General features: G+C 65.1%; 1 protein-coding gene across 5 annotated transcripts; it reads right to left on the minus strand.

Moving 5' to 3' along the window:
* Positions 1-593: 593 nt before the first annotated feature.
* Positions 594-24,129, minus strand: C1QTNF1 (C1q and TNF related 1). 5 transcript variants are annotated; one of them, XM_080678724.1, is made up of 4 exons: positions 23,813-24,129; positions 6,577-6,745; positions 3,017-3,156; positions 594-2,519 (listed from the first exon to the last, which is right to left on the minus strand). In XM_080678724.1, exons 2-4 carry the CDS (start codon positions 6,729-6,731, stop codon positions 1,969-1,971), a joined length of 846 nt encoding a protein of 281 aa, XP_080534850.1. In that variant the 5' UTR covers positions 6,732-6,745; positions 23,813-24,129; the 3' UTR covers positions 594-1,968. The 5 variants fall into 5 exon arrangements, with proteins under 5 accessions (XP_080534850.1, XP_080534852.1, XP_080534854.1 ...); XM_080678726.1 differs by lacking the exon at positions 23,813-24,129 and adding an exon at positions 18,212-18,305; XM_080678728.1 differs by lacking the exon at positions 23,813-24,129 and adding an exon at positions 17,080-17,278.
* Positions 24,130-27,812: the final 3,683 nt, after the last annotated feature.

Raw genomic sequence — 27,812 nt, forward strand, 5'->3', positions numbered from 1 at the left:
GGGGCGAGCCTGTGGTGCCAGTGAGGTGATGTGTCCCCCCGGAGAGATAAGCCCAGTCCTCGCCCCGTGCGTGTGCGTGTGACTCCTCTGGAGCTGCGGGCTTTGCGGATATCATGGGCTGGAGGGTTCGAGAGGAGGCCGTCCTGGACCTGGCTGGGCCCCACGTGCAGGGACCAGTGTCCGTGAGGGAGCGGGGAGGGAGGTGTAAGAGACCCGGGAAGAAGGCTGTGTGCAGACAGACAGGGCGGAGACGGCAGTGACGGAACCTGGAAGGGCAGGGAGGACCCCCCACAGACCTGCCCACACCGTAACTTTGGACTCTTGGACTCCAGGACCGGGGAGAACTGTCTCTGTTGTTGGAAGCCATCAGGCTCCTGCCATGGCAATCCAGGAACCAGATGCAGGGGTCCCAGTCCCACCTGCATCCCACAGGCTGCGTCCCCTGAGGCAAGAGGCGGTTCGGGACCCAGCCAGTGCCCACTGGGCTCCCACGTCCCCAGGCACCCACCCGAGGGCCCCAGGCCTCCCACAGGCGGTGGGGGGCTCAGGGGGGACGATGGGAGGTTCAGTGACCACACGAAGGAGGCCGCGCTGCTGAAACACACGATGCCAAGTTTAATGTTTTCTGAAAGAGCGTCGGGGCAGCGGGAAGCGGCGGCAGGCACCCTGCCCGGGGGCACCCTGCCCGGGGGCACCCTGCTCAGGGGCACCCTGCCCGGGGGCACCCTGCTCGGGGCACGCCGTGGAGGCACGGAGTCGGGCGTCTGACCAGCAGAACTCCTTCAGGGGGGACGCGTGGGCCCCGGATGGTGAAGGGAAGACTCCCGGGGGGGGCTGAGGGCCGGCAGGTCGGAGTGGCCGGCCCCGGGCATTCACGGAGCGGGGACGGCTGCCTGGCCACAGTCGGCCGCAGGCCAGAGCACCGATCCAGGCAGCAGCCCCACAGCCACCCAGAGGGCGTCTGACCCCAGTGGGTGGGACATGCCTTTCCCCCGGGAAGCCCCGAGACAGGCAGGGGCCTGAGCCCTCCCAGCTCCTCCTGCTCCGACCTGAGACGGGGAGCGGGTTTCGTAGGGAAGTGTCTCACCGCCAGGGCTGCTGCCGATCAGAGGCCTGCTGCGCCTGGCAGCGTGTCTGCGAGGAGGGTCAGAAGGGGACCCCCGGACGGGCATGGGGGCGCCCGGGGCTGGAGGGCTGGGGGAGTGGAGCAGGGCCGGGCCAGGCTGCGCCGCTCTGCGTTGGGGGTCCTGAGCTCTGCTCCTCAGAGAAACATCTGTGGGTCCGGGGCCCATGGGTGACAGCGAGCAAGCTGCATCCCCAGCACAGAGCCCACGGCCAGGGCTGGGCTGTCCCTCTGCGAAGCTGACATTTGCTTCCCCAGCCCGGCCCCCCTCGCTGTGGTGGCTCAGAAAGACCCCTGAACCCTGGGGCAGGGCCACTGGGATGTCCCCGGGAGGCGGCTGCGTGGCCTAACGAATTGAGCCGGTTGCGGCCCCCTTTCTTCTCCTGTTGAAAGGCGTCTCCCGCAACCTCGAGAGAACAGGGGCCCCCCGGGGGCGGCAGGGCTGTGGGAAGGCAGCCGCCACCCTCCTCTCCCTGTGGCTCCTGGGCTCGCCTCGGCTCAGCTTTCAAAATTTGCATGATTATTCGGAGCTACAGGAGGAGGGAGGACTGGGGGTCACTTAAGGATACGTCCACAGCGGGGGGCGCTGGCCAGTCTCACACGCGCCTGCCCTGTGATTTTACCTCCGGAGACAGCAAGGCCTGGGCCCCCACGGTTGTTTGCCTACCCTCCCCCCCCCCCCCCCCCCGTTTCCCGTGCAGGGCCTCGTGTCGAACGCCAAAGCGGGGGGACGTGGGGACCCGGTGACCCAGAGCGGGCAGGAGCTGACGGAGGGAGGCAGGCGGCCTGGTGCTGGGCCGCGGGGGGGTCGGCGCGGGGCGGGAGCGGGGAGCCGCGGGGCGGCGCTAGGGCTCGGCCGCGGCCTTGACCAGGTAGCCGGTGAAGGTGATGTAGGTGTCGAACTCGTCGCTGAAGATGGCGTTCTCGCGCTCGCCCTTGAAGAGGCGCACCCACACCTCGTCCTGCTCGCGCAGCGCCAGCATCAGGCTCTGGCTCTGCATGATGCTGCGGTCGCTGACCTGCGCGTACAGGATCACCACCTCCTCCGCGTTGCGCATGACGTGCAGGTACGTCTCCTTCTGGTTCCACGTGTGCACGTTGAGGCTGAAGAAGTAGACGCCCGGCACGTAGCAGTAGAACCTGCCCGTGAACATGTTGAAGTGGCCGTACAGGTTCACGAACTCCGTGTCGAAGATGACCGTCTGGTAGTAGTCGTTGCTGTGCAGCGGCTTCTTCCTGCCCACCGAGAAGGCCGCGTAGTGGCTCTTGCACCGGTCGCCCGGGGCACCCATGGAGCCCTTCTGCCCCTTGGGGCCCGCGTGGCCGCGGACGCCCGCGGCGCCCGGTTTGCCGTATTTCCCCTGCAGGCCCCGGTAGCCCCGGTCGCCCTTCTCCCCTGAAAGCGACAGAAAGACACGTGGTGTCAGGCAGAGCCCAGGGCGGGGCTGTGTCCACCCAGAGGCCGCCTCGGGGTCCCTGCTGGGAAGCCCCCCACAACGGGAAGGAGCGCATGGGTTTGCCCCAAGGCAGAGGCGCCGCGTCCAGGGGGCGCAGGGCCCGGCCCAGCCTCGCGTCTTCCCGGCACCAATTTGCAGGGTGAGCCGCTGGGTGCAGCCCCCGGGCACGCAGATGGCTGGATGGAGGGCGGGGGAGCTCCAAGCCCCAAAACAGGGACCCCCGAGGCCCAGCGTGTGAACGCGGGTGGGGCAGTCCCGTCCCTCCTCTGGGAAAGGGGCCAGGAGCCCCCCCAAAACGGCACCTCCTCTCCTCCCCCAGGACAGCCGCCTGCGCTCCGTGCCCCGAGGGAGCCCTCCTGGCCCCGCACCCCCGTCTGGAAAGAGCAGCCCCCGCCCCCGGGGGACAGCCCCTTCGCCCAGCTCTGCAGCCCCCGACCTTTCAGGATGGTGATGTTGATCTGTGGCACCGGGACAGTGGGGTACAGGGGGGCGCCGGGGTCGCAGCAGCGATAGCACCGGGAGGCCGGGGGCTCCTCGCCCTGCCGGGGGCTGTACCTGCCATGCTTGTCTTCGGCCCTGAGGGAGGAAGGACACCACAGGTCACAGTGACAGCCATGAGCCGTGGGGGCCGGAACCCCTCCTCTGCCAGGGCCCGGCGTCCCTCACTAGCCCCCTCGCTCACACGGACACGCGGGGCCCCGTCAGCCTTCCCTCAGCACAGACCCACGGGGCCTGCAGTGAGATTTGGGGGAGAGCCCCCTGCCCTCTGTGGACAGCAGTTAATAGTGATGGACCCTGACCGGTGTTGCTCAGTGGTTAGAGCGTTGGCCTGCGGACGGAAGGGTCCCAGGTTCCATTCCGGTCAGGGGCACGTGCCTTGGTTGCAGGCTCGATCCCTGGCCCTGGTCAGGGTGCATGGCAGAGGTCCTCAAACTTTTTAAACAGGGGGCCAGTTCGCTGTCCCTCAGACAGTTGGAGGGCCGGACTATAGTTTAAAAAAAACTATGAACAAATTCCTATGCGCACTGCGGGCCCGGGACGCGTCGGCTGCTAAGCAGGACAGGCAGCGGCACCCGGCGGGCCGGATCCATGTCCTCGGCGGGCCGCGTGTGGCCCGCGGGCCGTCGTTTGAGGACGCCTGGTGCCTGGGGGAGGCAACCAATTGATGTGTCTCTCTCACATCCATATTTCTCTCTCCCTGTCTCTCCCCCTCTCCCTTCCACTCTCTCTAAAAACCAATGAGAAAGTATCCTCGGGTGAGGATGAACAGAAAAAAATAGCGATAGAAACAGTAATGACAAAAGCAGCGATCATCGGAGGCTTTGCAGGAGGGAGGCTGCTGGGAGGACCAGGCCTTGGGGCGCCCGTGACGATGCCGGGACGGGCCGTCCCCTTCATGCATCTGTGCTTCTAGAAGATGCTCTAGCGTCTAAGCCGACTCACTGTGAGTGAGAGGGTCCGGCTAGATCCTCGGGGTCCCATTGAGCCACCGGAGCTGGAGATGCGGGAGTACAGCCTGACATTGGAAGACCTGGCTCCTGGCTGAGTGGATGGTGACGGCCCCGTGCTGCCACCGTGTGGCGATGTGAGGCACTGCACTCTCATTTCCGCACCCAGGCTCTGGGGACGGGACAGGACCCTCCTGGAGGTGACGTGGTCCCTCTCGGTGGCCAGCTCCTTACGTACCCCCACTCCTGCCTCCACACCCCAGAATACCCAGGAAACTGGAAGAGAGGCCCTGAGCTCAGCCACCCACGACTCTTGCCAGGACTCTCCATCCAGAGACTCAACAAGCCCCCAAGGGATGTGTGTGAAGCTGGTGGCCGTCCCTAGAACCGCTTCTTCCCACACCCCCTTCCTAGCATCATCGGTCACCCCGGAGGCAACGCTCACCTCATTCTAGACCAGGGTGGGGAACGTCGGGCCCGGGGACCCTCTAAGGCAGGCGTCCTCAAACTCCGGCCCGCGGGCCACATGCAGCCCGCCGAGGACATGGATCCGGCCCGCCGGGTGCCGCTGCCTGTCCTGCTTAGCAGCCGACGCGTCCCGGGCCCGCAGTGCGCATAGGAATTTGTTCATAGTTTTTTTTAAAAACTATAGTCCGGCTCTCCAACGGTCTGAGGGACAGGGAACTGGCCCCCTATTTAAAAAGTTTGAGGACCCCTGCTCTAAGGTCCCGAGAAAGTACTGGGTCTGGCCCTGCCAAGGCGTTAGGGGTGAGTTAATGAAATGTTTGACTGAATATAACGGGCTAATCTTTAAGTGGATAATTCTGTATGGCCCACAAATGATGTTATCAATATCCAAATGGCCCTTGGCAGGAAAAAGGTCCCCCCTCCCTACCGTTCTAAATACTTCTCTGGCCTCGCCACTACCTTCCCAGGGTCACCGAGGTCTCAGGAGTCGGCCACCCCCCCCCCCAGGTGCCCTCAGAACTGGGGCCCTGGCCCTCCTCATCTCTGGTGGACCATCACCTTGTAACGTCTCCCCTAGAATTCCGCCCCCACCCCACCCCCACCCCCACCCCCAGGCCAGTTCACCTCAATCTCTTTCTAGGACTCAGTCAAACCTAAATCTCTCCATGACTCCCTGTAGGGGAAGTTCAGGGCAGACCCTTCCCCACCAGACTCACCTCTCCTCCCAACCTCGCCCTCCAGCCCCCAGCTCTCTGCCCCAAACCCAGTGCCGCTGAGCCCTGCCTTCGCACGCACCGTCCTAGCTGCGGGCTGGCTGCCCCTGCTCCTGCACCCGGAGGCTCCCTCCCTCCCTCCCAGGCACAGCCACCCCTCAGCTGAGTCTCCCCAGGACCCCACCCTGGCACTGTGAGCCCCAGGCTCTGCACTGGTCATGCATGTCTGCCCCCCACACCCTGAGAGTCCCCGGAGGCCAGGGACTGTGCCCTGGGTGCGTCTGCCCCGGTGCCTAGGAGATGGCCACTCAGTCAATGTTTGTGGGATGAAAAGCAGGGAGGAGGAGGAGGGTGGGGGAGGGTCTCCTTTGCCCAACCCCCCCCCCCCCCGAAGTCCCACTGTTCTCTGAAGAAGCTGAAGCCAGGGCTCAAATTCGTGAACACACCAGAGCCGGCTGTCACCTGGGTGTCAGGACGGCCCGTTGACAATGACAGTTTCCTGAGAAACCCTGCACATTCCGTGCATTCCTGCAGCACACCCCAAAGAGCCTGCCGCCTGCGTCACTGAAGGTCAAGTGCGGGAACAAGGCCATTGGGAAGTTTCTTAACTTCTCCGGGAAAGCCACCGCTTCTGTTTCCGCGTCAGCGATCCTCCCCCATCCTCCCCCATCCTCCCCCATCCTCCCCCCTCCTCTCCCATCCTCCCCCATCCTCCCCCAGCCTCCCCCAGCCTCCCCCAGCCTCCCCCAGCCTCAGCTTAACCCGGTGGCCAGGGTCGCGGGGACCGGCTCTGGTCCGGCATCGTCCAGCGCCCACTCCCTCGGACCCAGCAGACCAAAGGGCGAAGGAGGACGAGAGACCCGAGGCCGGGTTGGGGTTGGCTGTGCTCCTTAGTAAAAGCTGAGGCTGCAACACCCCCACCCCCCGCGCAGGGCCGCATCCGTCTGGGGGTGCAATGAGGCTGGTCCCTGCTCTCAGCTCCAGATGAGCTGCGGGTCACTGAGAGGAGAAATGGCTCCTCTGTCCTCCAGGCCACCTTCCCCGAGGGCGGCTCCTCAGCCTCCTAAGCTCCTTCGCATCAAGAGGGGAACAGGCCCCTGGGGGGGGACCCCAGGCTCAGGCCCGGCCAACCAGAGCTCCTACACCCTCACCCGCACCCGCACCCTCACCCGCACCCTCACCCTCACCCTCACCATCACCCGCACCCTCACCCGCACCCTCACCCTCACCCTCACCCTCACCCTCACCCGCACCCTCACCCTCACCCTCACCCGCACCCGCACCTGTACCCTCACCCTCACCCGCACCCTCACCCTCACCCGCACCCTCACCCTCACCCTCACCCTCACCCTCACCTGCACCCTCACCTCTCTGCATGGTCATGGTCCAGCAGCGGCTCCTCAGGCCCCTCCTGCTCCTGCTGTTCCTCTTGGCCGGGTGGCACGCGGCCCAGCACCGGGCCCCAGGCAAAGGCCAGCAGCAGGCAGCACGCCACCATGCGTCCGGGTCCACGGGGGCCCATGGTCCCGCAGCGCCCTGCCGGGGAGACACACCGGAAGGATGCGGTTGGCGGTTCTGCAGAGAAGCAGCCACGGGGCAAGTGTTCCCTGACCCAGGACACTCAGCAGTGTCCACAGCTCCAGCTGGGAGGACGGCCACACACACGCTGTCTCCCACACACACTGTCACACACACACACTGTCTCCCACACACACTGTCACACACACACACTGTCTCCCACACACACTGTCACACACACACACTGTCACACACACACACTGTCACACACACACTGTCTCCCACACACACGCTGTCTCCCACACACACTGTCACACACACACGCTGTCACACACACTGTTACACACACTGTTTCATACATACACACGCTGTCTCCCACACACACTGTCACACACACTGTCACACACGCTGTCTCATACACACGCTGTCTCCCACATATACCCTGTCTCCCACACACACTGTCACACACAAGCTGTTTCCCACACACACACCCTATCTCACTCATACACACTGTCACACACGCTGTCTCATACATACACACGCTGCTCCCACACACTGTCACACACAAGCTGTTTCCCACACACACACTATCTCACTCATACACACTGTCACACACGCTGTCTCATACATACACACGCTGCTCCCACACACTGTCACACACAAGCTGTTTCCCACACACACACTATCTCACTCATACACACTGTCACACACGCTGTCTCATACATACACACGCTGCTCCCACACACTGTCACACACAAGCTGTTTCCCACACACACACTATCTCACTCATACACACTGTCACACATGCTGTCTCATACACACACACACTGTCTCACACACACACTGTCACACACGCTGTCTCATACACACTATCTCACTTACACACACTGTCACACATGCCGTCTCCCCCACACACACTATCTCACACTGTCACACACGCTGTCTCACACACACATACACACACACACACACAGTCTCACATTCACACAGCCAACACACACGTGCTCACACAGTCACACATGCAACACACACATGCACAACCCTCAGTTTTCACTCACACACATAAGCACACTCTCACAGACTCACAAGCACACACTTATATGTTCACACACGTGCACACACTTGACACACCTCGGTCTACTTCTACATGCACACTCACACCCTGTTACAGTCGCACACACTCAGCACACTCACACTCAACACACTGACACTCACACTCAGCACACTCACACTCACACTCACACTCAGCACACTCACACTCAGCACACTGACACACTCAGCACACTGACACTCACACTCAGCCCACTCACACACTCAGCACACACACACTCAGCACACTCACACTCAGCACACTCACACTCACACTCACACTCAGCACACTCACACTCAGCACACTCACACTCAGCACACTCACACTCACACTCAGCACACTCACACTCACACTCAGCACACTCACACTCAGCACACTCACACTCACACTCAGCACACTCACACTCACACTCACACTCAGCACACTCACACTCAGCACACTCACACTCACACTCAGCACACTCACACTCACACTCACACTCAGCACACTCACACTCACACTCAGCACACTGACACACTCAGCACACTGACACTCACACTCAGCCCACTCACACACTCAGCACACTCACACACTCAGCACACTCACACTCACACTCAGCACACTCACACTCACACTCACACTCAGCACACTCACTCAGCACACTCACACTCAGCACACTCACACTCACACTCACACTCAGCACACTCACACTCACTCAGCACATTCACACTCACACTCAGCACACTCACACTCAGCACACTCACACACTCAGCACACTCACACTCACACTCAGCACACTCACACTCAGCACTCTCACACTCACACTCAGCACACTCACACTCACACACACACTCAGCACACTCACACTCACACACTCACACTCACACTCACACTCAGCACACTCACAAGTCCTCCCACGTGCCCTCCCAGAATCCATGTTCACACAGCTCACCCCTGGGAGCTCCCAGCTGCCCGAGCCCACAAGCCGCCCAGGAAGGGCCCTGCAGCCGCTGGGCCCGCGGAGGGACATTTATCGGCCCAATGAGCCCGATGCGCAAACCCCACCCAGGGAGGAACGGGGTCACTGCTGTGCCTCTGCCTCAGCCTGCACCCCGAACCACGTGAGCAGGAGGTGGCTGCACGTCGCTCTGTGGCCACCAGGGGGCGCCACCAGCAAGCGTCCTGGAGCATCTAATTGGGAGAGGGGCTCCGGCCCAGGCCCCGCCCGACGCCCGCAAGTGGGCGGCTGTCTCCATGGAGGCCAACCCCGCGTCTCTGGCTCCCGTTCTCCGGGGGCTCTCGGCAAAGCGCGGCCAGCCCTTCCAGGAAGAGCTGTCCCCTGGGGTCCCCAGTGAGCCCACGAAGGGGTGGTGCTCGGCCTCACAATAGGCACAGCCCCCACGGGGCTCGGTCAGGGTGTCTCCCGCTGCCTGTGCGCAGCACCCATCTGGGCTCACAGCTTAACTCCGAGGACCTGTGGCCCGAGTGCCGCCGACTCGGCCGCCCAGCGAGGAAGCGGCCGTGGGAACAGGAGCCGGCCACCTCAGGGTGGGACCAGCGGGGAGCGGGGGGTGGCGGGGAGACAAGCTCCCTGCGTCCAAGCTTTTCTTCTTCCTCTGACTTTGGGGGAACACTGAGGCGGTTTCTTATGTCGGTGCCTGTCTGCCCCGGGGAAGGTGCTGTCACTCGCCCGAGCCTCGGGCTCCTCACCCCCACAGCACGGAGGCCTGGTGGGGTCCAGGGCGTGACCCCGGCACTGGGCCGGCCTGTGGGAGGGGGCCTCTGGAGAGACCCCGTACCAAGCCAAGGGGGCCTGGGGGAGGCACAGAGCCTGGGACAGAAAAGGCAGATGTGACAAGGCTCAGATCCAGAAAGGCCGCCCCCAGGAACCCCCTTCTCCCCGCCACCCACACCTCCGCAGGACCCCCCCCCACCGATGGGCGTCCGCCGGGCCCCCACCTCCAAGTCCCCTACCAGCCAAGCATCAGGCCCAGAAACCTTCCCATGACCCAGACGGCTTGGCCCAGCCCCCCGCCCCCGAATCCTGGCACCCTCCTTCCACTGCCAAAGACAGTGTAATTTATAAAGTGCACATTCAAATCCCGCTGTCCAGCCCAGCTGATTGGCTCAGTGGTTGAGCGTTGACCTCTATGAACCAGGAGGTCACGGTTCGATTCCCGGTTAGGACACGTGCCCGGGTTTCGGGCTCAATCCCTAGTAGTGGGCAGTGATTCTCTGTCATCACTGACGTTTCTATCTCTCCTCCTTTCCTCTCTGAAATCAATAAAAATATATTTTAAGAGCCGAAACTGGTTTGGCTCAGTGGATAGAGCGTCAGCCTGCGGACTGAAGGGTCCCGGGTTCAACTCCGGTCAGGGGCATGTACCTTGGTTGCGGGCACATCCCCAGTGGGAGGTGTGCAGGAGGCAGCTGATTGATGTTTCTCTCTCATCGATGTTTCTAGCTCTCTATCCCTCTCCCTTCCTCTCTGTAAAAAAATCAATAAAATACATTTAAAAATATATTTAAGAAAGAAAGAGAGACAAAGATGAGCCGGTTAGCCTAAGATCACCTGATTTTTAAGCGCCGGGGGAAGGGGTCTGGACGCCCTCCTGACCCATCAGAATCTTACCTGCCCTCAAGCCCTGACTCGGTGCCTCCTGTCCCTCCTGACGCCTCCCCCACGGCCGCTGGCAGAGTCCTGCCCTCCTCCTCCTCCTCACGTCTGCTCTGCCGTCTGTCGCCTCACGTCTGTCTCTCGCCCTCTCAGCTGCGCTTCTGCTCGGCCTGCGGCTGACTGCGCACGGACCTCTCCGGCCGGGGCCTCCCCGTGTTCCTCGGGACCAGCCTGACCTGACTGCTATCAAACAGGCGTCCGTCCAGTTGAATTCTCCGCATCTCCCTGTCTCCGTATTTCCTGTGCTCCCTGTCGCCTTAATAATCACTTTTTTTTCCCCCTTATAAATGCCAAGCTTGCATCCCTTGAAAGGAAAGAGGTTTTCCTTTCTTTAAACTTGTGTTTTGTTGGGGTGGGGGGGGGGCGGGGCAGGCAGGCGGGCGGGGCGGGGAGGAAATCCAAAATCATTCATTTTTGGAGCGGCAGGAAAACAGCAGAAGCTCCTCTGTCCCGGGCTCCTCAGCCCTCTTTGTTGGGGGGAACGTCCTAGGCGAGTGGGAGGTTGAGCAGCATCTCTGGATTCCACCCCTAGGGGCCCTCGGCACCCCACCCCCAGCTGGGACACCCAAAACACGCCCCCCTTGTTCACCACGTGTCCCCGGGGGCAAACCCCCGCCCCACTGAGAATCAGGGCTCCACCATCGGTTCCTTCCTTCCTTCCTTCCTTCCTTCCTTCCTTCCTTCCTTCCTAATATGTTTTTATTGCTTGTCAGATAGAGAGGAAGGGAGAGAGATAGAAACATCAATGAGAGAGACACACTGATTGGCTGCCTCCTGCCTGCACGCCCTCTCCCGGGGATCGAGCCCGCAACCCAGGCCTGTGCGCTGCTCAGGACCCGAACCTGGACCTCTTTGGTCCCCGGGGCGATGCTCCGCCACACCAGCTGGCCGGGCATCTTTCTGTGCCCCGAGCGGAGGAGGTGGGGCCAGCTGCGGTTGGCTCGGGGTGTCGGCGTCGGTGGGAGTGTGTGACAGCCCAGCAGAGAGTCGGGGCGCCGGGCGGACGGTGAGGGCATCAGGGGCTCCGCTCTGGAAGCCTCCCTCCTCCAGAAACATCTTCAGAACCGTCGCGCCGCGGGGTCCGCATGGCACCGCCTCTGTTCCCTTAGTCACGGGCGGCCCGACCTGGAACCAGTCGGCTGTTGACCCCCCCCCAAGGGACAGGCCTGCCCCCCGGGAAGGTGGCTCCCAGAATGTGCCGGCTCGGCGGGGCAGGGCGGGGCGGGGCGGGGCGGGGAAGCGGCTCCCGGGAGACTGGCCCCGCGTGGCTTCAGCATCTGGGGTCACGCCCAGCATGACTCAGTTCTGGCCTCGCCTCCCCCGAACCCTGGGAAGAAGTCCATTTGCCAGGTTCCAGGGCACCCCAGGAACGCCCTTTCCTTCCGCCTCGCCCCTCGGACGGACCCGCAGCTCCTCCCCCTTCTCCGTGGCCCCCAGCTCAGGGGCCCCCGAGGAGGAACAACCCCCCCCAGCAGGAGGGCGGGCGGAGGGGGGCCAGCCGCAGGGTCTAGAGGAGGCGGGAGACTGCAGTCACCTCCTCCTCGTTCACAATCTACCTTCTCAGTCCTTCGTGGGCCTGGGTGCACCCCCTTTTTTTTTTCATCCTCACCCAGGGGTGTTTTCCCACTGATGTTTAGGGCGAGTGGGAGAGCGGGAGAGACAGAGAGAAACATCGATGGGAGAGAAACCCATCGACGGGTTGCCTCCTGCACGCGCCCCGACCAGGGCCCAACCCCAGGAGGAGCCTGAAACCGAGGGACGTGCCCTTGACCGGAATCGAACCCGGGACCCTTTGGTCTGCAGGCCGACGCTCTATCCACTGGGCCACACCGGCCAGGGCTGGGTGCACCCTTTGAGGAGGTGATGCTCACGGTCCCGACCGAGCTTTCTTCTGGTTAAAACCGCCCGGCTCCTTTGGCCCCGCCCACCTCCGTGTTGTCACCCCGAGACTGACAGTCACCTCCCCTTTCGGGGGTGGGGGGTGCTCAGCACCACATGTTGGAACCACACCCAGCCCAGCGCCTGGGACAGAATGTTTGGTGAACATGGCACTCCCACTTCCTCAGCCACGGGCGCCAGCTGCTCCGGGTCAGCAGGGACCTCGGGGTCAGCAGGGACCTCGGGGTCAGCAGGGACCTGGGATCAGCAGGGACCTCGGGATCAGCAGGGACCTGGGATCAGCAGGGACCTCGGGATCAGCAGGGACCTCGGGATCAGCAGGGACCTCGGGATCAGCAGGGACCTGGGATCAGCAGGGACCTCGGGATCAGCAGGGACCTCGGGATCAGCAGGGACCTCGGGATCAGCAGGGACCTGGGATCAGCAGGGACCTCGGGATCAGCAGGGACCTCGGGATCAGCAGGGACCTGGGATCAGCAGGGACCTCGGGATCAGCAGGGACCTGGGATCAGCAGGGACCTCGGGATCAGCAGGGACCTGGGATCAGCAGGGACCTCGGGGTCAGCAGGGACCTCGGGATCAGCAGGGACCTCGGGGTCAGCCGTCTAGCAAAGGAGCCAGCTGACCGCGTAGCGAGAGCCCCAGCAGGAAGGCCGCGGGCGCGGTGTGCTGAGTGCGGCCTGCACAGCCCTGGGGAAGGGCCGGGGGACAGGGGTCTACCACAGACTCCCAGGGATCGCGGTCTCAAAGGGGGACAGGCGGGCCGAGGACAGCGCCAGGCAGGCGGCACGCGTGGAATGGAAATGGCGAGTGGGTGGCATCGAGGCCGGTGCTGCCCGACGCGGGTGCTGTTTCATGGCAAGTGAATGACATGGAAACAGAATTCAAAGTTCAGTTCCGGGGTCATGCTAGCCACGTCCCAAGCTCTCGGGAGCCACCACGTCGGGCGGGCGGGCGGCGCGGCAGAGAGCGCCCCTGAGCGGTGTTCTGGCGCAGTGCAGCCGGCGGGGCGGGAAGGAGGCCTCAAAACAAGAGCAGCTGGAAATGTGGAGTCACGTAGACTCCTGCCTGTCCTGCACCCCAATCGCATCAGCCACCAGCCCCCTCTGACATCCCTGAGGGTCTCTCACGTCCCCCCACTGCCCCCATCCGAGGCTTTCCGGGAGGCCTGGCTGTGCCCCAGACCTCAATCCAGCCAAGACCAGTGTCTCTGCCTGGCTCTGAGAGGGCCTGGACATCGCCCCAAATTCTACCTGCATCTCCCAAGGACGCTTGTCCGCTGGGACCCCCACCCACACCTCGTGTCTTCTGGGTCAGGAGCAGTTCAGCTCAGCATCCCTCCCATCAGCCTCGTGTGCACAGGCCTCGCCGCCCACAGCTGCCCCCGCCCCTGCCCCTCGCTGCCGTGACCTCCGCCGAATCCTCTGCCGACACCGGCGCCCCGAGCTCTCGGGGTGCTGCAGGAGGTCTCCTGGATTCAGGCCCCGGGGTGCCCGGGAGGGAGAAGGCGTCGTGTTGGGGTGTCCCTCTGGCCCCGATGACCATGGGGGTTTTCTCTCCAGAAGCCGGTCCTCACACGCGCCGTCCACTGACCACACTCGGGCCCCGGCAGGAGGGGGCAGGGAGACGTCAGCTCGTGGACGATGGGGTCCCTACCTCCCACGCCCATCTCGTAGCTCATTGTCCCTCCTGGGCCCGGCAGCCCCAGCGGGTCCCGGACCCTCTCCCGTGCCCCCCAGTCATGTAGAGGAAGCGGAGGTGGGAGGGTGGGAGGGTGGGGGCGTGGGGGCTCAGGTCACCGGGAGGTGAGCGGTGCTTTCCGGAGAGACGGGGTTTCCCCACACACTGAACCTCCCTTTCCAAGAAGCGGCTCTCGGGGCTCGGGGGAGCGTTCGCTTCTGAGGGCTGTTTGTTTTCCCCGGACCCGGGCCAGGGGTGAGCCGGGCTTTCTGGGATAAGGAGAGACTGGGAGCGGCTCCGCTGGGAACAAAACAGCGAAGGAAAGAGGGGCCACGACCCCCGACCCCCGACCCCCGACCCCCGCACCCTAAATCATCTCCATCCTCTCCTGGGGCGACTCCCGGCCAGGAACGGCTCACCTGGGGCAGAGAGCGGACGCAGCCGACTTTACCGCCCAGGCCCTGCCCCTGGGGGCCGCGGGGGCTGCCAGCTCAGGCCTCCGGGGGCACCTGCCAGCCCGGCCCAGCACCCCCCTCCCGGCCCAGCACCCCACTCCCGGCCCAGCACCCCCCTCCCGGCCCAGCACCCCCCTCCCGGCCCAGCACCCCCCTCCCGGCCCAGCGCAAACAAAGGTTTCCTTGACGGCCCTGTCCTCAGCTGACCTCGCGGCTGTGGTCTGGGCGGTGCTGGCCGCTGCTTGGAGAGCCCGGGGAGAGGAGCCGGGGAGACAGGAGCCGGGAGGACAGGAGCCGGGGGGACAGGAGCCGGGGGGACAGGAGCTGGGGGGACAGGAGCCGGGGGGATAGGAGCCGGGGGACAGGAGCTGGGGGGACAGGAGCCGGGGGGATAGGAGCCGGGGGACAGGAGCTGGGGGGACAGGAGCCGGGGGGATAGGAGCCGGGGGACAGGAGCTGGGGGGACAGGAGCCGGGGGGACAGGAGCCGGGGGACAGGAGCCGGGGGGACAGGAGCCGGGGGGATAGGAGCCGGGGGACAGGAGCTGGGGGGACAGGAGCCGGGGGGATAGGAGCCGGGGGACAGGAGCTGGGGGGACAGGAGCCGGGGGGACAGGAGCCGGGGGACAGGAGCCGGGGGGACAGGAGCCGGGGGACAGGAGCCGGGGGGACAGGAGCCGGGGGGACAGGAGCCGGGGGGATAGGAGCCGGGGGACAGGAGCCGGGGGGACAGGAGCCGGGGGGATAGGAGCCGGGGGACAGGAGCCGGGGGAGAGGAGCCGGGGGACAGGAGCCGGGGGGACAGGAGCCGGGGGACAGGAGCCGGGGGGACAGGAGCCGGGGGACAGGAGCCGGGGGGACAGGAGCCGGGGGACAGGAGCCGGGGGGAGAGGAGCCGGGGGACAGGAGCCGGGGGGATAGGAGCCGGGGGACAGGAGCCGGGGGACAGGAGCTGGGGGGACAGGAGCCGGGGGGACAGGAGCCGGGGGACAGGAGCCGGGGGGATAGGAGCCGGGGGGACAGGAGCCGGGGGACAGGAGCTGGGGGGACAGGAGCCGGGGGGACAGGAGCCGGGGGGACAGGAGCCGGGGGACAGGAGCCGGGGGGATAGGAGCCGGGGGACAGGAGCCGGGGGGACAGGAGCTGGGGGGATAGGAGCCGGGGGACAGGAGCCGGAGGGACAGGAGCCGGGGGACAGGAGCCGGGGGGAGAGGAGCCGGGGGACAGGAGCCGGGGGGATAGGAGCCGGGGGACAGGAGCCGGGGGACAGGAGCTGGGGGGACAGGAGCCGGGGGGACAGGAGCCGGGGGGACAGGAGCCGGGGGGATAGGAGCCGGGGGGACAGGAGCCGGGGGACAGGAGCCGGGGGGACAGGAGCCGGGGGGACAGGAGCCGGGGGGACAGGAGCCGGGGGACAGGAGCCGGGGGGACAGGAGCCGGGGGACAGGAGCCGGGGGGACAGGAGCCGGGGGGACAGGAGCCGGGGGACAGGAGCCGGGGGGATAGGAGCCGGGGGGATAGGAGCCGGGGGGACAGGAGCCGGGGGGACAGGAGCCGGGGGACAGGAGCCGGGGGGACAGGAGCCGGGGGACAGGAGCCGGGCGCACAGGAGCCGGGGGGGACAGGAGCCGGGGGGGACAGGAGCCGGGGGGACAGGAGCCGGGGGGATAGGAGCCGGGAGAGAGGAGCCGGGGGGACAGGAGCCGGGGGGACAGGAGCCGGGAGAGAGGAGCCGGGGGGACAGGAGCCGGGGGGACAGGAGCCGGGGGGACAGGAGCCGGGGAGACAGGAGCTGGTGCTGCGTCCTGAGCCGCCTGCAGGTGGCTGGCCCCGGTGCCGCCCCGCAGCCCACACCCTCGGGAGCCTGCCTCGAGCCCCACGGGGAGGAAGGACCGGGTCTGTGCCCGCGCCCACCACCCCATCCTCCCACGGCAGTGCGACCGTCTTTGCGTTTCTGGGGCCTGGACATCACCTTCGCGCTTTACAGCCGCCTCAAGGGAGCCCGGCAGAGACAGCCCTGAGCCATGCCCGCCGGCTGCCGGGCAAGACGAGGATTGAGCTCAGCACCCAGTCAGCCCCCGGCCCGGCCCGGCCCCGCTGCTCCGGCTGACAGCGCGACGTCCCTCCCGCCCAGCCGTCCCGCCTCCATCGGCCGCGGGCGCGGAGTGGCTGCCAGCGATGGCCACGGCCCCTCCTGCCCAGCACCGCCCTCGCCCCCTTAGAGACGTGGCTCTCCCGCTGTGCCCCAGGCCCTCGGCGCCTCCCCGCAAACACCCGTTGCCTGTCACTTCCCACGCGGTGGCGGTGGCGGTGGTCCCCACCCGGCCTGGTCTGTGCTCTCCAAACAGTAGCACAAGCCCCGGCTGCTCCCTTAGTCAAAACAAACAAACAAACAAAGACGGAGCACAGAGTGGACGCCAGTGTGGGGGTGGGGGGGGCGGGGTTCGCTCTGCAGAAAGTTCTGCTGGCAGCTCTGGGCCGGAACCAGGTCCCCGACCACCTTCTGAACATCTCCCGGCCCCGTTGTAGACCCCGGCCCCGTTGTAGACCCCGGCCCCCAGCGCCCACCGCACCTGCTGCCCCTGCGGCTTTCAGACGGTGGAAGACGGTGCCAACGGCACGGGGCCCAGGCCAGAGATCGGGGAGCCATGCAGACCCGGCCTCTCGTGCCCCCGCCACCTCTGACCCGTCCCCATGCTCCAGAAGGTCTCCGTCCTCTCCCCGCTCGGCCTCTGTCGCCACCTCTCTCAGCTCTTCGCCGCCTCCCCACCTCGAGTCTCTGACCACTCACCAGGGGCAGCGTCACAGCTGCAGAGCTGCACCCGCCCTCGGCTTCCAAGGAGTCACGTGGAAATAAAGGGCCCGTCTAACTCCCAGCTCCCGCCTCACCTCTGGCCCTGCCGGCCCCCCGGCACCTGTGTCCCTCGCTCGGGCCACCTGGAGCCACTCGAAGTCCCCACACCAGTCTCAGGTCCTCCCCCTCCCCACCCCCGGTGTCTCTTCCTCCCCCGCCTCCTCCATCAAGGCGCTCCTCAGACTCCAGCCCAATGCCACCTCCTCCGGGAAGGCCTCCAGTACAGGCTGTCTGTGAACGTGGCTTCCTCGCCCAGCCCCTCGGACCGGGTGCTCCTCGAACCGTCATCCCAGGGGACTAGGGAGCCCACCCATTTGGCTGCGGCCTCCCTCAGGGCCGGGTGGCTGAACGGGTGGGGAGGGGGGTGGGGGCGAGTGACGCAGGGCACAGGACTAAGTGTCCAGGGACACGGAATCCTGGTGCGGCCACCTGGCCGACTTTTCTTCAAACACGCCCCCTCTGCTCTCAGAAAAACGGGTGCTTCACCAAGAGCACAGCCCACGCCCCCGTGAGCCACGGCCACCAACCCCCGTCTCCCGATGAACAGGCTAATTACACCATGTCCCCGGCTGGTGCGGCATGGCGGGGCGCGGGGGGTAGCTGCGAACCAGGACACGCACCTCAATAAACAAGTAAATGATGCCGGGAGGGGGCCCACCCTCCCCGCAGCCCCCTCGGCGGCCTCTGCAGACAGATGGCTGTTTAGGGACCCGGAGAGGCAGTCACACGTGGCGATGAGTGAAAGCACGGGCTGCAGACACACATGCGCGCACATACATACACACACATGCACACACGTACACACATACATGCACACATACATGCATACACAGGACCCGGAGGCCACCCACCTGGCTGCTGGCAGCCGGCACCTCTGGGCGCTGCAGTCGGATGTGCCGTGGGCTCCTCCCGGGCCTGGGCCCTGCACCAGGCACAGCTTTTCCCCATTAAGTCCCCGCTGTTTTCCGCTCGGAGAAGCGACAAACAGGCCCCACCCCGGGGCTTGCAGGCTCCGGGGAATTCGCCTCCAGGCTCAGAACAGCAGGATGGAGGAGGAGCTCCGGGTCCCCAGGCAAATTCGGGGCGCGAGCGGGCCGCGTGGGCACCGTCTCTCCCGAGTGTTTGGCGAGGGGGTGCCAGGCAGGGGGCGGGCTCCGGGGCAGCAGACGCCCTGGGGCTGTGGACACGGGTCGGGCCGGACGGACACTAACCGGACCCGAGGGGGGTGGCAGCAGCGGCACCTGCTCCTGCGGAGCTGCCCGCGGCCACGGGACGGCGCCACGGGCCCGGCCCTGCGCCCACCGTCAGGGGCCGGCAGCCCCGGAGCCACGATTCAGCCGACAAGGGGCTGAGGTGGGGCTCGGGGCTGCGTTTTCACACGCAGTGTCGCCCACTTCGGTTTCTCCCGTGAGCCCCTCACCCCAGGCCCCACAGTGGGGAGGGGCGGGGGCTCAGGTGAGCCCCAGGGATGTCTGACCCTTCACCCTGAGGGGTTCCGGAAGGATGGAGGTAGGGCCGGCTCATCCCACCGCCTACGGTCCCCAGCGCCCGCGGCCGGGCGTCCAGCGGCGGAGACTGCGTGGCTCCACCTGGAACAGCAGCTGCACGTTCGGCGCCGAGGAGCCCGCCACCCGCCGGGCCCTTGCCTTCGTTCATTCATTCATTCATTCATTCAGCAGATGGCGGAGTGCCTGCCCTCTGCCGGGCCGCGTGCAGGGTGGACAGAAGCCCGCGTTGGCAGAGGGAGGAGGACAGGCAGACCGGGTCCTGTGAGGCCGCGACGGTTCCGTCCAGCCCCCAGCATCCTCCGGTGGCCAGAGCCCATTGCAGCGGGGCCTGGGATTGACCTGGGGACCCCTCACAGGGGACGGGAGCAGGAGACGACAGAGCTGGAGCGGACAGTTGGGGGCGGGCATCGGCCTCTAGCCCACGCCCCCAACTGCCCAGCCTGGCCCGGCCCCCCCACAGGTGCCATTCCCAGTCTCCTCACCCCGTCTCATAACTGTACCTCCAGAGGGAGGGGAGTCCCGATGTCTGAAGCCCCAGGAGCCCCACAGAAACCCCCCCGGCCCCCGATCCACCCACTCTCCCCAGCACCCACTTGTCCCTTCCCAGGGGGCACGGCCTGAGTGTTGGCAAGCACCTCCCAGGCCCCACCCCGAAGACCAGCCCCGGAGCCCCAGGGTCGGGGGTTCCCAGGAGAGGCCCTTCCTTCCCGGTGCCCAGGGCAGAGGGCGGCAAGCCCATGGCCACACTGCGGGCGGGGGTGCCCCCCGAGGGAAAGGGTCGGGCATTACCAATGGCAGCAGCCACCGGGGACCTGGATTTCCTGATGCCCCTCCCCCCCTGACCCACCCCCCCACCCCTGCCCCGCCCCGCCCCGCCCTGCCGGCTGCCTCATTGCCCTGCCCCTGCCCGCAGCCTCCTGTGCGGCTTCATCTCAAGGAAAATTCCTGCAGGAGCCAGGGAGCCAGGGAGCCAGGGAGCCAGGGAGCCAGGGAGCCAGGGAGCCACGGAGCCAGGGAGCCAGGGAGCCAGGGAGCCAGGGAGCCAAGGAGCCAGGGAGCCAGGGAGCCAGGGAGCCAGGGAGCCAGGGAGCCAGGGAGCCAGGGAGCCAGGGAGCCAAGGAGCCAGGGAGCCAGGGAGCCAGGGAGCCAGGGAGCCAAGGAGCCAGGGAGCCAGGGAGCCAGGGAGCCAGGGAGCCAGGGAGCCAGGGAGCCAAGGAGCCAGGGAGCCAGGGAGCCAGGGAGCCAGCGTCGGTCAGACACCAGGGCAGCCTGGCCCGCGGCCGTCCCTGCAGCCTCCTGGACGGGCAGATGCCCAGGCGGCTGTGCCAGTCCCGTGCCCAGCGGAGGAGGGCTGGCTCAGGGGCCTCCAGGGCCGGCGAGGCGCACCCATGGGGGGCAGTGGGGGCCTCCCGTAGCCCTGCCCACACTGACCCCCTCGGAGCCCAGCTCTGGGAAGCGAGCGTGGTGCCTGCCCCGGATGCTGAGGGCCACTCGCGCCTCCCATTTCACGGGCATCTCTCCGTTGGACCCGGAGATACAGATGTCCCCAAAGGGGCCATGAGCCCCCGCTGCTGTGACAGCCTGAGCCTGTCCCGGGAGGCCAGGGGGTGAGTGTCAGAGGTCACAGAGGCTTGGCCGTGGCCTCGGGGAGAGGGGAACCCCAATGTGCCCGGCCTCGGTGACTGTGGTTCCGGTGTGCAGACTGGCCCTGCCAGGCCAGGGACCCGGCACGGACCCGGGCAGGCTCCTGAGGGTCCCGAACCCTGGCCTTATGGGACCAGCTCCTGGGGCTGCTCCACCACGCCCCCTCCTCCCCCCGCCCCCTGCCGTACAGGCTGTGACGGGTCCTGGCAGAGACTTCTGGCGCTGCCTGAGGCTGGGAGGTGCCCAAGATCTTGTCCAGGGAGCTGCCTGGTCTCACTTGACCTTAAGAGAAGGCAGAGGTCACCCGGCCAATGTGGCTCAGGGGTGGAGCGTCGACCTAGGAACCAGGAGGTCACGGTTCGATTCCCGGTCAGGGCACATGCCTGGGCTGTGGGCTCGATCCCCAGTGTGGGGCATGCAGGAGGCAGCCGGTCCATGATTCTCTCTCATCATGGATGTTTCTCTCTCTCTCTCCCTCTCCCTTCCTCTCTGAAACCAATAAAGAGATTTTTAAAGAGAGAGAGAGAGAAGGCAGAGGGCAGAGTTCCCCAGGTAAAAACAGGACAAAAATAATACCCCACAGCCCACAGGGTCCCTAGGCACCGAGATGAATCGCTGCCGAAGGCCAGCCCCCAAATTAAATATCTCTGGGTCTCGGGCAGGGAGAGGAGGCTCTGCCTGGGGCAGTCGGCTGGGCTGGGGACCCAGGCCGGGCACAGGGACCCGCACTGGCCCCCAGTCCCCGAAGGAACCGTGCAGTGAGCCTCAGAGTCCCCGGAGGGCGCCAGCAGCACCGCTCTATCTACCAAATTCTTTGCATCTTTGCTTTGATGGGTGACGTTCAAGGCCAAAATATTTGGTTTGTGAGTCATGCTAATTACAGCTGGTGGCTAGGGGAGGGCGAGAGGCACCAGCAAGAACAACAGAAAGCAGCATATTCCAAGAAAATCCCCGTGCCGTGCCGTGCCGTGCTGCTCCCTGAACAGGGAGGGGCCGTCCCGGGGGGAGGAGCCTGGGACCGCCCCGCCACGTCGCCTGGCCGCGCCCACCTGTGGGGTGCCCTGGCCGCCTGCTCACGGTGCCCAGAGGGGCGGCAGCAGCCTGCACGGAGCTTCGCGGTCTCCCGGGCATATGCCGTGTACGGGCACTTCCCTCGGCCTCTCTAGAGACGAGGCGGGAGGAGGAGGAGGGGGGAGAGCGGGAGGCAGAGCAGGAGGCGAGGCCAGGGTCCCTGGGAAGCAGGCGGCCTTCCCTGTGCCCCAGGGGCTGTCTCTGGGGGCAGCTGGGACGTGGAAATTGGGAGCTGAGAAGCTCGGGGTTCCAGCCTGAGCTGGGGGGGCTGGGCATCCTCCAGCCAATCCCACGCCTTCTCTGGGCACAGGGCGGCAGGCTTGAGGCCTGTCCGGGTCCCCTGCCTCCGGGCAAGGGGTGAGCCTCTCGGAGCTTCGAGGCCGAACGTGCCATGGATGGGATTGCTGGGAATTTTGCTCTGGGCCTGCTTGTGTGAGAAACACAGACGCACACACACATATACACACACATGCACACACACGCACGCGCACACACATACACACACGCACACACATGCACACGCATGCGCACACACGCGCGCGCGCACACACGCGCGCACACATGCACACGCATGCGCACACATGCACACACGCACGCGCGCACACATGCACACGCACGCGCACACACGCACACGCACGCACATGCACACACATCCGGGCCGCCTATTTTTATTGCTGTGACGGTGGTTGGAGCTCCTCCCTCCCCCTCAGCTCCCAGGTCAAGAGGGAGGAGGGGAGGAGAAAGGGGCGAGGACGAGGCCCCTTCTGACCCCAGGCTCCCCTCCACCTGCGTGTCCTCCCGCCCCTCCGGGCACAGGGACAGGAGGCCTGGGAAGATGGGGCTTCCTGGCCCCGGGGCCTGTCCCCTTGGCGCCCAGCAGGCAGGGCCTCGGTTTGGGGCCTGGGGCCTGGCCGGACGCGCTCTCTGGCCCTAGAAAAAGCAGGCCCTGCCGCCTCGGAGGGCCTCACAGCCCCCAGGGACCCGGAACCCCGCAGGCAGGGGAGGCAATTCCGTTCCTCAGGACTCTCTGCCTTTTCTGCTTTTTTTTTGTTTTGTTAATTCTCACCTGAGGATATTCTTTCCATTGCTTTTCAGAGAGAGTAGAAGGGAGGGAGGGAGAGAGAGAGAGAGAGAGAGAGAGAGAGAGAGAGAGAGGAACATCCATGTGAGAGAGACAGAGACACACTGGCTGGTGGCCTCCCACACGCGCCCGACCAGGGGCCGGGGAGAGAACCTGCAACCAAGGTACCTGCCCTTGACCGGAATCGAACCCGAGACCCATCCGCGCATGGGCCGACGCTCTGACCATTGAGCCACACCGGCCAGGGCCACTCCTTATTTTCAAAGCTCCAAGTGGGCCCGGCGGCCTCCATTCTCAGAAACTACGTGACAAAAAAGACCAAAACAGCCCCCAGCGAGGCGGCTCCCTGCCCCCCCCCCCCAGTGGGTCAGGAGGGCTGCGAGTGCCCGGCATGGGGGGGCGTCCACGGGAGACACTGGGCTGCCCAGGAACCGGCATGGTGAGCCCAGGCGGACACGGTGCGGGCCAGGACGGTGGGAAGCGTACCTGCAGCCTGGCCATACCCGGAAGCACCCAGAGGCCACGCACCCAGCGGCCAAGGGCAGGGCAGGGACTCAGCCCAGCCCCGGCCACTCCTAGCAGCCCGGGCCGCAGCCCAGAGGGTCCCTGGAAAAGGCACATGCCTTCTCCCATCCAGGCCGGAGCCCTTCCGGGAACCCCACGGCTCAGGTCAGCACTTCCTGTCCGGGGTGGCGTCCCAGTGGCCACGGGCAGGCGGGACAGACCTGCTGTCAGGTGGTCCAGGCGGTATCGGGGAGGGGGGCTCCCCGCAGGAGCAGAGGGGAGACTTGGGTACCATTCCTTTCCCTTTCACACCCTCCGAAAATGGCCAGAGAAGAAAGAAGCAAGAGGAACACCCCACAAAACACAGGGAGAGGTCCCCCACTCCTGGCAGCATCCACGGGCCACAGAGCCCAGCCCCTCCCTGCAGGACCCAGGCTCGGACCTCCCCCCGTCCCCCCCCCCCCCCCCCGCAGCTCCCAGTCTTTCTGCTGCTTTGCCACAACTGCCACCAGGGCCCCTCCCACTGGGCTCCTGGCCCGCCTGGCAGCGAAGGCGGCTGCCCGTCCGCCCAGGCTCCCCCGCTGAAGCCGCTAAAGGAGCCGGACAGCGCTGGTCCCCCGGCCACGTCCCGCCCCGCCACCTACCTCCGGCCGGCGTCCTCCGCGGCCTCCGCTCTCCCAGCACCGCCTCTTAGAGCATCTCCCGGCAGCGAGCCTGCCCCAGGCCAGGTCGGGGGAAGAACAGACTTGTCCGAGGAGCGCGCGGGGAAGAAGGAAAAAGTCCTCGGGGGAGAAGGCGTGGAAAGGGGGAGGCGGTGCAGGCAGCGGCCGGCCCCAGCACCTCGATCTCCTGGGCTCCGAGGTCTCTCGGCCAGAAGCGGAAACGGGTTTCTCGAAAGTGAAGGAAGAGCCGGGGCAGCGAGCGGGACCGACGCGTAAGGAGCGGAGCCCAGCCAGATGTGAGCGGCTCCAAGGCTCCCAGTGCGCCTTATCCAAACAGCAGCCGCCGAGCATTAACTGTGTGTGTGCCCGGCGGGCGGGCGGGCGGGCGGGCGGGCGGGGAGAGCCAGCTGCCTCCTCCCCCGGCCCCCGGGGAGCTGGCCCAGGCGGGACTGGGGTGGCCACTCGGAGTGCCTGGAAGTCCACCGCGTTGTGGGGCGGCTGGGAGCCCAGGACCAGAAGGGTTGGGAACCCCAAGTTGCCTGGTGACAGGGTGGTGGGATTCCGGGAGCTCAGGGCCACCAGCGGCCAGCAGGGAGGGATGGCGTCTCGCCCGTGGCCGCCCTGAGACACGCCTTGGACCAGGGCCTCCACCTGGGGACGGGGGCCACAGATGGTTTGGGGAAATCTGTGAACCCCCAAAGCAGAGTGAGGAGGTCCTGTGTGCACATGTCTGTACACATGAGCATCTTTGGACAGGGGTGGTCTGTGGCCCTGGTCAGATCCAGGTGGACGTGAGCACTGACTTCTCAGTCTCATTCCTCCATAGGAGAGCCTTTTCCTCCCTCTTATACACAGTTCTTTCTTTTTTAAAACATTTTTTTAAAAATATATTTTATTGATAATTTTACAGAGAGGAAGGGAGAGGGATAGAGAGCTAGAAACATCGATCAGCTGCCTCCTGCACACCCCCCACTGGGGATGTGCCCGCAACCAAGGCACATGCCCTTGACCGGAATCGAACCCGGGACCCTTCAGTCCGCAGGCCGACGCTCTATCCACTGAGCCAAACCGGTTTCGGCAAAACATTTTCTTATTGATTTCAGAGAGGAAGGGAGAGGGAGAGAGAAAGAAACATCAATGATGAGAGAGAAACATCCATCCATCCATCCTGCACACCCCCTACTGGGGATGGAGCCTGAAACCCAGGCATGTGCCCTGACCGGGAATCAAACCAGCGACCTTCCGGTTCCTAAGTCGATGCTCAACCACGGAGCCACACCCCCAAGTTCTTCCTAAGCCAGTCCCTTGGCCCTGCCTCACAGCCCGATAGCTACCTCGGCGTTCCTGGATGCTCCCCTCCCACCCCCCCACCCCCAAGTTCTGAGCCAGGCTATTCTGAGCCAGGCTGGCTTGTTCTGGAATCGGATCACATCACGGGGAGAGACAGGATCTGCCTGGAGAAGCAGAACTCTGCTGCGGTGACCGTTTTATGTGTTTCTGCTTCTTTCCCGACCTGCGCCCACGTCCTCTCCACCCCGCCCTGAGGCTGTGCCAGCCTCTCTGTCTCCCCCTCATTCGGCACAGGGGCGCTCTCCCTGGCGACCCCGGACGGAGGATGTAGGCCCTGGGACGCTGGTTTGGGAGGCACGGGACAGAGCAAAGAGCCTGCGACGCACTCCCCGGCCTGGAGACATCCTTCCCTCCTCTGCTCCCCACGTGTCTGCCTGGAAGACATCAAGGGCGGGCGGTGGCGGGGGGGGGGGGGGGGGGGTGCCTGACATCCACCAGGCGGGAGAGCAGGGAGGTGGAGGGAGAGGGGGCTTCTGAGGGGGACCCAGTGAGAGCCCAGCGGCCACTCCACAGGGACCCAGCCGCCACCCCCCCACCGTGGGAGCGAAGGGAGATGTCTGGTCCTGAGGGGCCTGGGGGAGCTCAGGGGCGCTCTGGCAAGACTGAGGAACCGCATCGTCCCCATCAGAGACGCTGCTGCTTCTGCGTCAGAGGCCTCCAGGCGGCTCACGATCTCTGGCATGTGCCGGAGGCTTGGCCCGACTTGCGTCCCCGGTTGATTATCGACAGGAAAACCCCAGATAAGCTGGCCTTCATCCCGTGTGTGACAGGAGGCCACTTTCCTGTCAACAAGCCCCGGGCCCAGCGCGCAACTGACCTCCCCGAGAACTCTGTCCTCCAACCGCAGGCGTGGCCCAGGGGTCGAGCGTTGACCTGTGAACCAGGAGGTCATGGTTTGATTCCCGGTCAGGGCTCCTGCCCAGGTTGTGGGCTTGATCCCCAGTGTGGGGTGTGCAGGAGGCAGCCGATCCATGATTCTCTCTCAGCATGGATGTTTCTCTCTCTCTCTCCCTCTCCCTTCCTCTCTGAAACCAATAAAAATAAAACACACATATTTAAGAAACAAAGTGTGAGTAAGGAAGATGGGAAATTCGGCCAGCCAGGGGCGGTCTTGCGGTCAGCTTGGTTCTCGTCCATGGCCGGCCATAGGTCCCCCCAGAAACCAGGGCGAATGTTCCCCGTTCAGCAAATATCTTCCGGTTGGACAGAGAGTCCTGGCCGGCTCCAGGACAGGAGTCAGGACAGAAAAACAAAACAAAACAAACAAAAAAAACCCCACAAAAACCCAGCATTGACCAATCAGAGCCTGAAGCCAGCAGCAGGGCCTGGGGGAGATGTCTCAGCCCTGGATGGGTCAGAGGCAGGGCTCACCAGAACGGAGAGGCCCCGCCTCCCGAAGATGGGCAGGCCACGCCCACCCCGGGATTCCGGGAGCTCAGGCCTCCCACACCAGGCCGTCTGGGCTAATCCTCGGAGGCTGCCTGGATATTCCCAGGAGAGGGGCACCTCCTGGCCGCCCCCCCACAAGCCCCAGACTGCCCCCCACCCAGCCCGACGAGACATTCCGGGGAAGAAGTGCCCAGGAGAGCACACTGGATCCCCCCATGTGCCAATCCCTCTGCCTCCCTGGACCACCACGGCTCCTCGCCACGTCTGTTCTCGTCGTTGGGGAATGCCGTGACCTTTGGTTCGAGTCTGTCAGACTCGAGGCTCCCCGCCACCGTGGCCCCTGGGGCCTCCCCCCCCCCCGCCGGCCCCAACGGGCTGCCTCTCCCAGCTATTTTGGGCCAGGCTGCCCAGTGGTCCCACGAGCGCAGAGACTGGTATTGCAAACTTTTGAATTCCGTGCCGAAGGGTAAGCCACGGGCAGGGTCAGATGGCGGGGTCCCGCTGCCAAGGGGTGGGGGCGGGACGGTCTCCGCGGAGGTCTGGGGAAGGAGCTGAGATGGAAACTTGGCAGCCAGGCCCAGCCTCCCTGGCGGACGTTGCTCCCGGAGGGTGGTGCCCGTGGTCTAGAGAAGGTTCGCGGCACGTGGGGATCGGGACTGGCAGCTACCGAGACCGAGCGGGCCGATCTGCTTTCCTCTCTGCTCCTCACCCCTGGAGAAGATCCCCCCCTCCCCCCGTCTGAGGATCTTTCCAGGGACGCCCCCTCGGCAGGCCTGATGCCCAGACGGACAGCCTCGGGTAGAAGCCGCCTGCACAGGCTCACTTTTACCATTTATGGGCTTTCTGACCCTAAAAAAGCCACACAGCACCTCCTGCCTCCGTTTCCCCCCCGGCTCTCAACGTTGAGGTCCCTGCTGGGGGGAGTCCTTTTTAGGACTAAAGGTCAGTGGTTCTCAACCTTTCTCACGCCGCGACCCTTTAACACAGTTCCTCATGTGGTGGTGACCCCCAACCATAACATTATTTTCGTTGCTACTTCCTACCTGTAAGTTTGCTACTTGTTAATGAATCGTCATGTAAATATCTGTGTTTTCCGATGGTCTTAGGCGACCCACAGGTTGAGAACCACTAGCAGGGTCGCCTAAGACCATCGGAAAACACAGATATTCACATGACGATTCATTAACAGCAGCAAAATTACAGTTAGGAAGTAGCAACGAAAATAATGCTATGGTTAGGGGTC

This window comes from Plecotus auritus, assembly GCF_963455305.1.
Source record: "Plecotus auritus genome assembly, chromosome: 7".
Taxonomy (NCBI): domain Eukaryota; kingdom Metazoa; phylum Chordata; class Mammalia; order Chiroptera; family Vespertilionidae; genus Plecotus; species Plecotus auritus.

Bases quoted from the DNA above. Each gene is read 5' to 3' on its own strand.
- C1QTNF1 (XM_080678724.1), bottom strand. From the start codon at position 6,731: ATGGGCCCCCGTGGACCCGGACGCATGGTGGCGTGCTGCCTGCTGCTG. The intron at 3,157-6,576 runs GTGAGGGTGCAG...TTCCTCCCTCAG, and splicing joins GACCATGACCATGCAGAGAG to GGCCGAAGACAAGCATGGCA. The intron at 2,520-3,016 runs GTCGGGGGCTGC...TGTCGCTTTCAG, and splicing joins CAACATCACCATCCTGAAAG to GGGAGAAGGGCGACCGGGGC.